Source organism: Nyctibius grandis, chromosome 17, assembly GCF_013368605.1.
Source record: "Nyctibius grandis isolate bNycGra1 chromosome 17, bNycGra1.pri, whole genome shotgun sequence".
NCBI lineage: Eukaryota > Metazoa > Chordata > Aves > Nyctibiiformes > Nyctibiidae > Nyctibius > Nyctibius grandis.
Genome location: NC_090674.1, coordinates 1,278,855 through 1,290,970, shown reverse-complemented (window position 1 = coordinate 1,290,970; position 12,116 = coordinate 1,278,855). Strand labels below are relative to the sequence as shown.

The following is a 12,116-nucleotide window of genomic DNA, read 5'->3' as shown; positions in this document are numbered from 1 at the left end:
GGACACACACGACACCAGGGTGGGGGGGGTCTCCCGGGCCGGGGGGGGACCCCGGTTCCCCGCGGCGCGGCACTTACCGGAGGGGCGGCGGGGCCGCGGCTGGGGCCGGTACCGGAGCGGGGCCGGTACCGGAGCGGGGCCGGGGCCGGTACCGGAGCCTCCGCCGCTCGCAGCCACGGCGGCGCGTCACGTGCAGCGGGGCGGGGCGGCCCCTCCGGGGGTGGCGGACACCGGGAACCGGTACCGGAACCGGCAACCGGGGGAACTGCTCAACCGGGAACCGGCCCCGGAACCGGCACCTGGGAACGGACCCCGGCGCTGGGCACGGCCTCACCCCCAGGCTGGGACCCCCCCTCCAGCCCCGCTCCCCTCTCCGGGACCACCGGGGTGCTCCCCGCTGCCCCCCCCCACCCCCGGGTAACCCCCGAATCCCCCCCCGCTCCCCGAGGAACCGTCTCCATCCCCCCTCCCCCCCCCCGGCTGGTACCCGGGTACCCCCCTGCCCATCCTCCCCGTACCCCCCCTGTTCAGCCAGCGGGGTACCCCCCCCCAATCCATCCCTGGTACCTGTGTACCATCCACCCACCCACCTCTGAGCACTCAGGGTACCCCCCTCCATCTGTCCCTCCCTCCCTGGCACCCAGGATACCCCCCCCTACATCCCTCCACCCATCCCTGGCACCCAGGGTACTCCCCTACATCTCTCCTTGTCACCCAGGGTACCCCTGTCCCTCCCTCCCTGGCACCCAGGGCACCCCCCCCATCCCTCTCCCCATCCCTGGTACCCAGGGTACCCCCATCCATCCATCCACCCACCCACCCATCCCTGGTACCCCTATCCACCACCCCCAAGACCTTCTCCTCTACCCACCAACAGCACCCAGGACACATGTGAGCACCCCACACCCTGCCCCCCAGCATCCATCTCCCGCCTGGGGCCACTGTGGTGACTGGAGGGACACCCCAGCTCCGGGGACCCTCGCGGAAGGGCTGGGGGCAGGGTGGAAGGAGCTGGAGCTGGCACCGAGCCAGGGCCACGCAGCCCCCCGGGGGAAGCATCAGCCCAGGGTGGGGACGGGGTGGGACGTGATGGGGACACCCAACTGGTCCATCACACACCGAGGAGCCGCTGCCCCATCGTGGCCTCAATAAATCCCCGTAGCTGGGCCAAGGGTGGGGCGATGCCCGCTGCCACGGGACCCCGCTCGCTCCCATCCCCACCCCGCAGCACCCACGTCCCATTGGGGTGGGATTTGGAGCATAATAAACCCCGAACCTTAAAATAAGAGACAGAGCACGGGTATGAGCTTTAATAAAGGCTTCCACAGCTCGAACGACAATTTAAATCCCATAAAAGTTTGCAAAGAACAGACAAAACGGTAACAGGGTCTTTGAGGACATCGGGGACCTGCGGCGATGCCGGGGTACGGCCATACAGCGCCCCGGCCCCCCCCGGGCTCGTTCCTTCCAGCTGAGTTTAAAGACTTGAAATTTTGTAACGTTCGAAGCTCAAGGAAAAGATTTTTATAACATTAAGAAAAAAATTTAACAGTAAATTGAAAAAAAAAAAAACCCCAAAAGATTTAACAGCAAATGAAAAAAAAAAAAATTAACATCAAATTGAAACCAACAAAACATGGAACTTCCAGGAAATATGTACAAGGGCGAGTGCTTCGGTGTGGGGATAAGAAACCTCCCGTCCGGCCCCACAGGAGGAAGCCTGCTTCACCCCAAAACCCACCTTTAGAGCCCCACGGCCCCAAACGCCGCCTGCTTCACCCCAAAACCCACCTCTAGAGCCCCACGGCCCCAAACGCCGCCTGCTTCACCCTAAAACCCGCTGGGGACGGGCAGCAGGACGCTGAGCCCCTGCGCCCTAATTCTTTGGAGTAAAAATGTTGTTTAAAACAAGCACTACTGAGGTTGTCGGGACGGGATACGTGTCCCCCTTTCCTTTTCTCGCAGCCCCAAACTCCTGCAATCCTTTAAAAACCTCCAGCCAACTCTCCGCCTCGCGTTTGGCCGTGGAAATATGTTAAAAGGCTGTAAAAGGGACGAGGAAACGTCTAAATTTTATCAGGGAGGGACCTCAGCGCCCTTTTTGTTCAGTCTGGAAGTGTTCACTATTTCCTGCTACTAATAGGTAACGGGGAGAGATCCCTTCTGGGAGCTACAGGTGTAAATAATAATAATAATAATAATAATTTTAGTGCATTGCTGAAAAATAAGAAGGGGAAAAGAGAAAAATAACCACTTTTCCCACGGGAAACACGTCCCCCACCCGCGCCCCCTTCGCCGGCTCCCCGAGCGCAGGCTCAAAGCGCCAAGATGTTCTCAGAAGTTGAATGTACCCAAGATGTTGGGAAAATACCCCAAAGTGTCTAAAAAAACCAACGACAGTTCACAGAGAAAGGAGCAGGCGGGTGCTTGAAAGCCCCCCGAACGGTTGGGAGGCAAAGGAGGGGTCGGGGCAGCGGCCCCCCCGTGCCCGAAGGCTTCGGGAGCAGAGCGCGGCGTCCGTTTTGGGTTCAAACAGCTCAAGTTTGGTTGTTACGGCGGAAGAGTTGACACCAGATCGAGGTGGGTTTTCATCAGCTGGATTCCAACCCCTTTTCCTGTCGATTTATTAAATATAAAAGCGGGGAACGCGCTCTCCGAGGCGGGACGTCCTTCAGTGCAATCTGCTTTTGACATAAGGCATTTTTTTTTTTAAGGGGGGGGACACACAGTCATTTCTGCCTTCTGGAAGAGTCAGAGTTCACTCCTGTCTCCATATATATATTTTTTAATTTTAATTTTAATGCCCTACCATGTCAAAAATCCTCTTCCCTTCTGGTCGCTCCTCCGTCGTCAGCGTTGAGAAAAAACCATCAGTGGCCAAGTAAACCAGTCCCTGAGGAGAAAAAAAGATGATGATGGTTATGGGATGAAGTTAGAGTGGGTAGAAATAAAGGGGCAGGAAAAAAACCAATGCCCAGACTCACCTTTAAATCCTTCTTCAGGCATACAGACTGGGGGGAAGGAAGAGACACGGTGTTAGAAGCCTCATTTCACAGAATCACAGAATGTCAGGGACTGGAAGGGACCTCGAAAGATCATCCAGTCCAATCCCCCTGCCAGAGCAGGACCACCTGGATCACGTCACACAGGAACGCGTCCAGGCGGGTTTTGAACGTCTCCAGAGAAGGAGACTCCACACCCTCTCTGGGCAGCCTGTGCCAGTGTTCAGTTACCCTCACTGTAAAGTTTTTCCTCATATTTATGTGGAACCTCCTGTGCTCCAGCTTGCACCCGTTGCCCCTTGTCCTGTCAAGGGATTTCACTGAGAAGAGCCTGGCTCCATCCTCATGACACTTGCCCTTTACATATTTATAAACATTAATGAGGTCACCCCTCAGTCTCCTCTTCTCCAAGATAAAGAGACCCATCTCCCTCAGCCTCTCATAAGGGAGATGTTCCACCCCCTTAATCATCTTCGTGGCTCTGCGCTGGACTCTCTCTAGCAGTTCCCTGTCCTTCTTGAACTGAGGGGCCCAGAACTGGACACAATATTCCAGATGCGGCCTCACCAGGGCAGAGTAGAGGGGGAGGAGAACCTCTCTCGACCTACTAACCACACCCCTTCTCATACACCCCAGGATGCCATTGGCCTTCTTGGCCACGAGGGCACACTGCTGGCTCATGGTCATCCTGCTGTCCACTAGGACCCCCAGGTCCCTTTCCCCTACGCTGCTCTCCAACAGGTCTGTCCCCAACTTGTACTGGTACATGGGGTTGTTCTTGCCCAGGTGCAGGACTCTACACTTGCCCTTGTTATAGTTCATTAAATTTCTCCCCGCCCAACTCTCCAGCCTGTCCAGGTCTCTCTGAATGGCTGCGCAGCCTTCTGGGGTGTCAGCCACTCCTCCCAGTTTGGTGTCATCAGCGAACTTGCTGACAGTGCACTCTATTCCCTCATCCAAGTCATTAATGAATATATTGAATAGTGCTGGTCCCAGAACCGACCCTTGAGGGACTCCACTAGACACAGGCCTCCAACTGGACTCTGTCCCATTGACCACCACTCTCTGGCTTCTTTCCTTCAGCCAGTTCCCAACCCACCTCACTACCCGATCAGCCAGACCACACTTCCCCAGTTTAGCTGTGAGGATGCTGTGGGAGACTGTGTCAACATCAAGCCAGACCACATCCACTGCTCCACCATCATCTACCCACCGCGTTATTGCCCGTTGACAGCGATGGGAAACCTTCAACATCTCTTTATTTCCCACCTTTGAACCCAAATCCAACACAATCCTCGGCCACCAACACATCTCCCAAAATCCCAGTGTCAAAGTGCCTTCCCCAAACCCCCCGGGGCTCTCCCGTCCCCCTCTCACCTTGCATAACGTCGTCCATCGCCGCGTAATCTGCGATTGGTTCGTCAGCCTGGAAAAGGAAGCGGAGTGGGGGATTAACGAGCACGGAACCTCGTCAGGAAGTTCAGGGCTCCCCGTCCCACGCCGGACGGGAGCAGGGAACAGGTCTCTTGCCCACACAGCGTTTGGGAGCAAGAGGGGAGGACTTGGTCCCTAATTTAGCCGTCCCCAGGGGTGTTCCTCAGGGGTCAGTCCTGGGTCCCCAGCCTTGTTTAACTTATTCCTCAACGACCTGGATGAAGGGACTGAGCGTCCCCTCAGCCAGTTTGCTGGTGGCACCAAACTGGGAGGAGTAGTCGATCCACCCGAAGGCTGTGCTGCCACTCGGCGAGACCTGGACAGGCTGGAGAGCTGGGAGGAGAGGAACCTCATGAAGCTCAACCAAGGCAAGTGTAGGGTCCTGCACCTTGGGAGGAACAACCCCATGCACCGGTACAGGCTGGGGCTGACCTGATGGGAAGCAGCTCTGCAGAGAAGGACCTGGGAGTTCTGGTGGACACCAAGTTCCCCGTGAGCCAGCAAAGTGCCCTTGGGGCCAGGAAGGCCAATGGTGTCCTGGGGTGCGTGAGGAAGAGTGTGGCCGGCAGGTTGAGGGAGGTTCTCCTACCCCTCTACACTGCCCTGGTGAGGCCACACCTGGAGTACCTGTGTGCAGTTCTGGGCCCCCCAGTTCAAGAGAGACAAGGAACTACTGGAGAGAGTCCAGCGGAGGGGTACGGAGATGGTCAGAGGGCTGGAGCATCTCTCCGATGAGGAGAAGCTGAGGGGGCTGGGGCTGTTCAGCTGAAGAAGAGCAGACTGAGGGGGGATCTTATCAGCACTTACAAATACCTCAGGGGGGTGTCAAGGGGATGGGGCCAGACTCTCCTCAGTGGTGCCCAGCGACAGGACAAGGGGCAACGGGCACAAACTGAAACATGGGAAGTTCCATCTCAATATGAGGAAAAACTTCTTCACTCTGAGGGTGCCAGAGCCCGGGCACAGGCTGCCCAGGGAGGGGGGGAGTCTCCTTCTCTGGAGATATTCAAAACCCACCTGGACACAACCCTGTGCAACATACTGTGGGTGACCCTGCTTGGGCAGGGGTTGGGCTGGATGATCTCCAGAGGTCCCTTCCAACCACTCTGTGATTCTATGTCTAGTGCAGGGCAGTTTTCACACGTTTCTCTTTGGTCGTACCCCAAAATCACTTCAATTCTCTGCTTTATTCGACTCCTGCCAGCTCCACCCTCCCCTTACCTTTAACAAAATGACGGACTCGGGGATGACTCCCAGGCTGCCCAGCGTCGCCGTGTCGTCCGTCAGTAACCTCCCGTTGATCGACAAGTTCTGGTCGAAGGGAGCAACTGAAAATGCATGCATGATCTGTGCCAACACAATGAGACACGCTGATTTTGGGCGGAGGGAACAAAAAGCTACACTCAGCTACAAAAAAAACACCACGTAGAAGAGCAACGCGCGTCTTTCAACTCCACGTGGGGTTTCACACTCTTTTCCCTCCATCGCCTCCCAGCCACGTGCTCTGAATTGTGCGTTTTCTTACTCAAGACGACCCATTCCTCGGAGGAAAACCACCTCACCTGGATTTTCAGCTCTTTCAGCGTCTGGTTAGCAGAAACAAGCAGCGCTTTCTCCCCTCGGACTTTGCGGTGCCGGGTGCTCCGCCTGATGCCTTGGTTTTGGTAAGTGACGTAGCTCTGGTGCGAGGTCTTCTGGCGCTTTGCACCGCCATTGGTCTACAAGAGGTGGAAAAAATAAATTGGGACCCTCAAACTTTGTAATTTGTGGAAAATACACCCTTCCCTGTGCCCAGGGCTGTGTTTTGGGCGAGGTGGTCATGCGAGGGAAGGCACGAAGCATCGAAAAGCCCCTTTGAAAGCGAGTCGTCGCATGCGAGTATCAAGAGGAGTGAAGGGTTTGACTTGAAACCTCGGTTCTTGCTCCTAACACTGGCATGGGGCGGATGACTGGCCCAGCGCACAAGCCACCATCAACATCTGACCTCTCCAAGAACAAAGCCATGGGGTGGTACGACCATCCAAAGGACAATTGAAGACACTTTTCACCTGTTGGAGCGAGTGCAGAGGAGGGCGACCAAGCCGGTGAAGGGTCTGGAGGGTCTGACCTACGAGGAACGGCTGAGGGAGCTGGGGTTGTTTAGCCTGGAGAAGAGGAGGCTCAGAGGTGACCTTAGTGCAGTCTACAACTACCTGAAGGGAGGTTGTAGTGGGGTGGGAGTCGGCCTCTTCTCCCAGGCAACCAGCGATAGGACAAGAGGACACAGCCTCAAGCTTCACCAAGGGAGGTTCAGGTTGGACATCAGGAAGAATTTCTTTACAGAAAGGGTTATTAGACATTAGAAGGGGCTGCCCAGGGAGGTGGTGGAGTCACCATCTCTGGAGGGGTTTAAGAAAAGCCTGGACATGGCACTTAGTGCCATGGTCTAGTTGACATGGTGGTGTCAGGGCAATGGTTGGACTTGATGATCCCAGAGGGCTCTTCCAACCTCACTGATTCTGATTCTGCTAGTGGTGACCAGAGGAGGTGCCTACGCCACCACGTAGACATGTAGCTACATGATGTAGCTACTCCATCCTCTTGAGTAGCCATGACTCAAGAGGATGATGCAAAAATCCAAGAACCTGGTGGGATTTTTGGTCTCTACCTGGTTAAAATCTGGGTCTTGCTCCCCTTCTGGCTTATTTTCCTCCCTTTCCTCTTCAGCTTCTGAGCTGCTCACGTTCAGCTCCGGAGCAGCGTCCTTCATTACCTGAAGTCATAAAAATAAACCATACTCCATAACTAACCCGACAGCAGCGACCCCAGACTGTCACATCACGAGACCTCCAGGATGTCACCTCGATCCGACAAACCCAGGCAAGAGCAGGAATAACCCAGGCATCTGCTCCACGTGCTCTGGGGCAAAGTCTTCTCCACCCCTTCCCCAGCTGCATGGAACCACGGGGGGATTCTGCTCAGGAGAACGAGCTTCTTATCGAATCGCAGGTGCTTCCTGCGGCTCAGGACATACCCTCCCCTCGAGGCAAGGGGGAAAGTCTCCCGGGGGCTGCACTGATTTCTTTCCCATTAGCTGGCTGCTTCTCTGCTTCATTTAAGTGTTATTATGAAATGAAATATTATCTGTAAATTAGACACTCATCCAACCCCGCAGCAGGCTGACAGAGGCACTCCACACCGTTATTTACGGCTCTGGAGGTTGTAAATAAAGGAAAGCTCAAGAATTTACACCGATATATCACTAAAAAAGGGATGTTAGTTCTGTAGAAGTCACTCCAGGTCTGGATCTGCCGGACACAAATCCGCAGCTACGCTTGGCCCGGAGCTGGGGCTTGCAGGCGCCCGGGAGACTGGCGCACTCGCCATCCTGGATGCCCAGAGCTCGTTTCTCCGTCGATGTATTTGCAATTAACGACACAAATCCCAGCTCCCAACCTCCAGCGCCAAGCGCAGCCTCCCTGGAGCCCTCCACATTCCGGCAGTGCCGCCCCACGCCGAGCTCTGCCCACGCGTTATTGCCGCACGAGGCTGCCCCGCTAATGAGGGATCTCGCAGGCGAGCTCTCGCCCCCTCTCTCTGACTCCAGCTGCTCGGCACAGAATAGCTGCCTGTGTTTTTTTTTTTTGCCAGCCCCACGTGTGAGCGTGGTCCTGTCCAACACCAGAAAAAAAAAAACCAACCAAACAAACAACCCTCTTCTGCACCAGAGCCAAGATACAGCCTCGAGACAGGCTGAGAACCCCCAGCTGATGGCTCCAGACCCTGCTGCGTGCTCTGCGTCTCGCAACCATGGCAGAAACCCGTCCAGCCTCTGGCATCCTGCAGTTCTGCGGGCTCCAGCTCCTCCCTGACATTGGCAGGGAGGGGGAAATCAATGAGAGGCGAAAAAAAAACCAACCCCACGCTGCAAAGGGGCAGGGAACATCTTTATCTGAGCTTGCCCACGAGCCTCAGTTTCCCCCTTAGAGCATAAAACAAGGAGGAAGAGTTAATTTAACCACTTTTTGGGTACCTGTAAAGCCAATTCTAGACCTGATACTGATCCCTTCAGACCCCAGTAAAGCCCAGACATAATTCATAGCTTCATAGGTGGGATCTTGAAAACCATCTCTTAAGCTCACTGCTATTTCCTCAGCACGGAGGTTGAAGAGCTTATTTCTGTCTAGGAATAAACGTCACTTGAGCAACCAAGAAAGGAAAAGACAAATATTGCACGGGGAGGAGAACAGGTAGAGCCTGGTAACGCGATTATGAGGAGAAAAAATGGTTACAACATTCCCTAAAATAATCAAAGTTGCCCTGCCCACCACCACAGACCACCCAGCATCCCCACCAGCAGGTCCCAGCCCTACGAGGAGGCAGCGTTCGGATCGTTATTGGGCTTCTCGGCGTAGTTTCTGTTAAAGGAAACGGAGTGAGGATGAGCAGGGACCGAGGGAGAAGCCGTACCTTTTTATTATCCACCACTTTATGGACGTAGATGGTTGCTTGGGTGTACTCACGCAGGTCCCGCTGCTGTTGGCATAACAGCCCTTCTCTGCACCCTGGACAGAGTTCTGGGAAGGCACAAAGGGAAAAAATGCATTTAATTGCTTCAGCTCCTTGGAGACACCTGCCCAGCGCCTCTCACTGCTAACAGGGTTATCTGCCAAGTTCGGGATGCCCTTAGATCAGAGACTCACAGACTGGTTTGGGTTGGAGGGACCTTAAAGCCCATCCAGTTCCAACCCCCCTGCCACGGGCAGGGACACCTTCCACCAGACCAGGTTGCTCCAAGCCCCCTCCAACCTGGCCTTGAACACTGCCAGGGAGGGGGCAGACGCAGCTGCTCTGGGCAACCTGGGCCAGGCTCTCACCACACTCACGGCAAAGAATTTCTTCCTCAGATCTCATCTCAATCTCCCCTCTTGCAGTTTAAAACCATTCCCCCTCGTCCTGTCACTCCATGCCCTTGTAAAAAGCCCCTCTCCAGCTTTCCTGTAGCCCCTTCAGGTACTGGAAGGTGCTAGAAGGTCTCCCCGGAGCCTTCTCTTCTCCAGGCTGAACAGCCCCAGCTCTCTCAGCCTGTCTCCACAGCAGAGGGGCTCCAGCCCTCTGAGTATCTCTGTGGCCTCCTCTGGACTCGCTCCAACAGCTCCATGTCTTTTTTGTGTTGGGGGCCCCAGAGTTGGACGCAGCACTGCAGGGGGGGTCTCACGAGAGCGGAGCAGAGGGGCAGAATCCCCTCCCTCGCCCTGCTGGCCACGCTGCTGGGGATGCAGCCCAGGACACCGTTGGCTTTCTGGGCTGCAAGCGCACATTGATGGGTCACGTTGACCTTCTGTCACCCATCACCCCCAAGTCCTTCTCCTCAGGGCTGCTCTCGATCCATTCTCTGCCCAGTCTGGATTTATGGAGATCTGACCCTTTATCCAAAAAAAGAGCCATTTCCCTAGGAATTAGCACCAATTAGCAAAAGAACAGAGGCCAGAGAGCACAGCTTCACTCACCAGGCTCAGAGGTGTAAAGTGCGCTCTCGGGGTCCGCCCCGGCCACCTGCGTGCGGATGATTTTGATGACGTGATCCACGACGAAGAGTTTTTGAATCCTCTCCCACTCGCTGGGCCATATTAGAGCTATACTGTGCAAAGGAACAACAACGTGCTTTATGCCATGAAAAAGCTGAGCCCCGAGCTCCTCAACAGCCTCCCCCCACTTTTTTTTTTATTTTTAAATCTGGCAATGAAAGAAAAGCTGCAAAAAATCAATCCCTGACTCCAGCTACACGGGAGGGCCTGTACAAGCTAACAAGGAAACAGCAGCGTGTTATTAGTGACGCTGTTCTGCTCCAGTCACGCCGGAGGGAGGATGGAGGAGGAGGAGGAGAAGTGGAAGATCTGCTACTTTTAGTTCTGCATCACTGCAGAAGCAACGCTACGGAGCATGAACTGCTGCCCAGCGTCCAGCGCTGCGGGGGCAAGTCTCACGGAAAGCAGATCATAAGGAAGCTGGATGCTTCTATGCCCTGGTTAAATCCAGGGGAGTTTATTGTTAGGAACTAGCCAAGCTGAAGTAAGCTCCATTTTTTTTTCCCTCTGACCCAGCATCCTTCGATGATTTAGGTCTTGCCTTGCATGAGGTGAGCCTGAGAAAGGGTATGTTTTTTGGTCAAGGGAAAGCATTTGCTCCTCGTGTTGCTGCAGCTCAACGAGTCTCCGGGGATGTTCTCACAAGAGATGAAGGCACCCGGCAAAGGCAGAAGAGAAGAAACTCACTGTTTGGAGTCTTCTTTGGTCATGGAAGCGTAGGTGAACATGAGGCCGCCGTGGGGGCAGAGCAGGCCGCTGTTTCCCACCAAGGACACGGGGCTGCATCGTGTCGGCCTCCTGCAAGCGGTTTGCAGAGCTCGGTCAAGGTTATTTCATACAAACCCCAGGAGGAATCACACGTGTGTGACATTCCACCAGGGAATATTAAACTGCTACCAACGAGGCAATCAGATCTGCGTTCCTGCACGCTGCCAAACGACTCTGATATCTAGCAGAGATTTCCATCTACCACCACCAGCCGCCCGCGGAAACAGGATTGAGCGGTGACCTTTGCCTAGGATACAGCTCCAGACAGATGAAAAAAAACCTAATCAGGTTACGATCTAATCCCACCATCTGGTTAAGAGACGGTAAACAAGGAAATTTAGTTTCTTAGAACGTATTACAAGTGACAGGAGTCCTGCAAAAATCAGCTGCCTCGTTTCCCCAGAGGTAACGACACACCGCGCCGGGATTCAACAGCAAAATAGTTATCTACAGCCCCCCCCAAAAAAAGGAATAAAAAAAGGACCAAAAACCTCAAGCCAAGTTACCTGACAAATTTCCTCCATTCTTCTACAAAGAACTGCGAAACAATATAGAGCTCATCTGTCTCCTGGAGGTGAAAAAGAAGGGGAAAAAAATATAAAAGGATCTTTTTTAATTAACCCAACACTAGAGAAGCAATGACTGCTCAGCTTTTTCTCATTCTCTGCGAGACCTCGGCGTTCTTACCATGACAACTCCATCCAAGCGCGCTGGGAAAGCCAAGTAAAACAATTTGGGATCAAGTACTAAGCACTTACATTACTAATCTCATGTTTATGACTAAGTTAATTTAGCTTTAGATCCAATTACTTTGAATTCACAGCAGGAAACAGTCATTCCCCCTGGAGCAGCTACGAATCCCCAGCACCATGTTTCATCTCGCCGGGGACTCGGGGTCAAAAGCAGATGCACTCCCATGGGTGGGGGGTGAGACCACCCCAACCTGCCTCATTGACTTCACCCATTAAAATCCAGAAGTTTCTCCTTTTGGCAACAGCACGATTCAACTCCGTGGCCGTGCACCCTCAGCGGTTTTAGGATAAACTGTTGTTTTCCTGCCCCAAATGATTTGCCATGAGATCATCTGCTCCTGGACAAGAAACTACTGAAACCCTAAGAGCTGGGTGACAAAATAATTTTCATGCCCTAACGCAGATTTAAGGGCTCATTCCATCATTCTGCAAGAAAATTCAGCACACCTGAGGAATATATATATAATTTTTTAATCTCCATCTCCTCTAGATTAAACCTCTTCACTTATTTCCTTCCCCGAACCTCAACTGGTTTAGATCAGGAAAACTCACAAAGCTCGAGGGAAAGACCCTCAGTGATTTTTTTTATCAGG

At 54.0% G+C, this 12,116-nt stretch overlaps 1 protein-coding gene across 3 annotated transcripts in view; it reads right to left on the bottom strand.

Moving 5' to 3' along the window:
- Positions 1–1,283: 1,283 nt before the first annotated feature.
- The window catches only part of USP48 (ubiquitin specific peptidase 48), a 38,848-nt gene continuing 28,015 nt past the window's right edge, over positions 1,284–12,116 (bottom strand). Inside the window, exons 18-28 of one of the 3 annotated variants that reach the window (XR_011049399.1) lie at positions 11,278–11,339; positions 10,691–10,801; positions 9,926–10,056; positions 8,886–8,992; positions 7,084–7,188; positions 5,999–6,154; positions 5,658–5,783; positions 4,380–4,428; positions 2,985–3,011; positions 1,792–2,893; positions 1,284–1,741 (exon numbers count right to left, since the gene is read on the bottom strand). Coding sequence is in view for 2 of the 3 variants with exons in the window: in XM_068414552.1 (XP_068270653.1) it covers positions 2,871–2,893; positions 2,985–3,011; positions 4,380–4,428; positions 5,658–5,783; positions 5,999–6,154; positions 7,084–7,188; positions 8,886–8,992; positions 9,926–10,056; positions 10,691–10,801; positions 11,278–11,339 (897 nt within the window). In the remaining variant the exon portion in view is untranslated. Of the gene's footprint in view, positions 2,894–2,984; positions 3,012–4,379; positions 4,429–5,657; positions 5,784–5,998; positions 6,155–7,083; positions 7,189–8,885; positions 8,993–9,925; positions 10,057–10,690; positions 10,802–11,277; positions 11,340–12,116 lie in introns of all 3 variants that reach the window. The other 2 variants (XM_068414552.1, XM_068414553.1) reach the window with 2 other exon arrangements.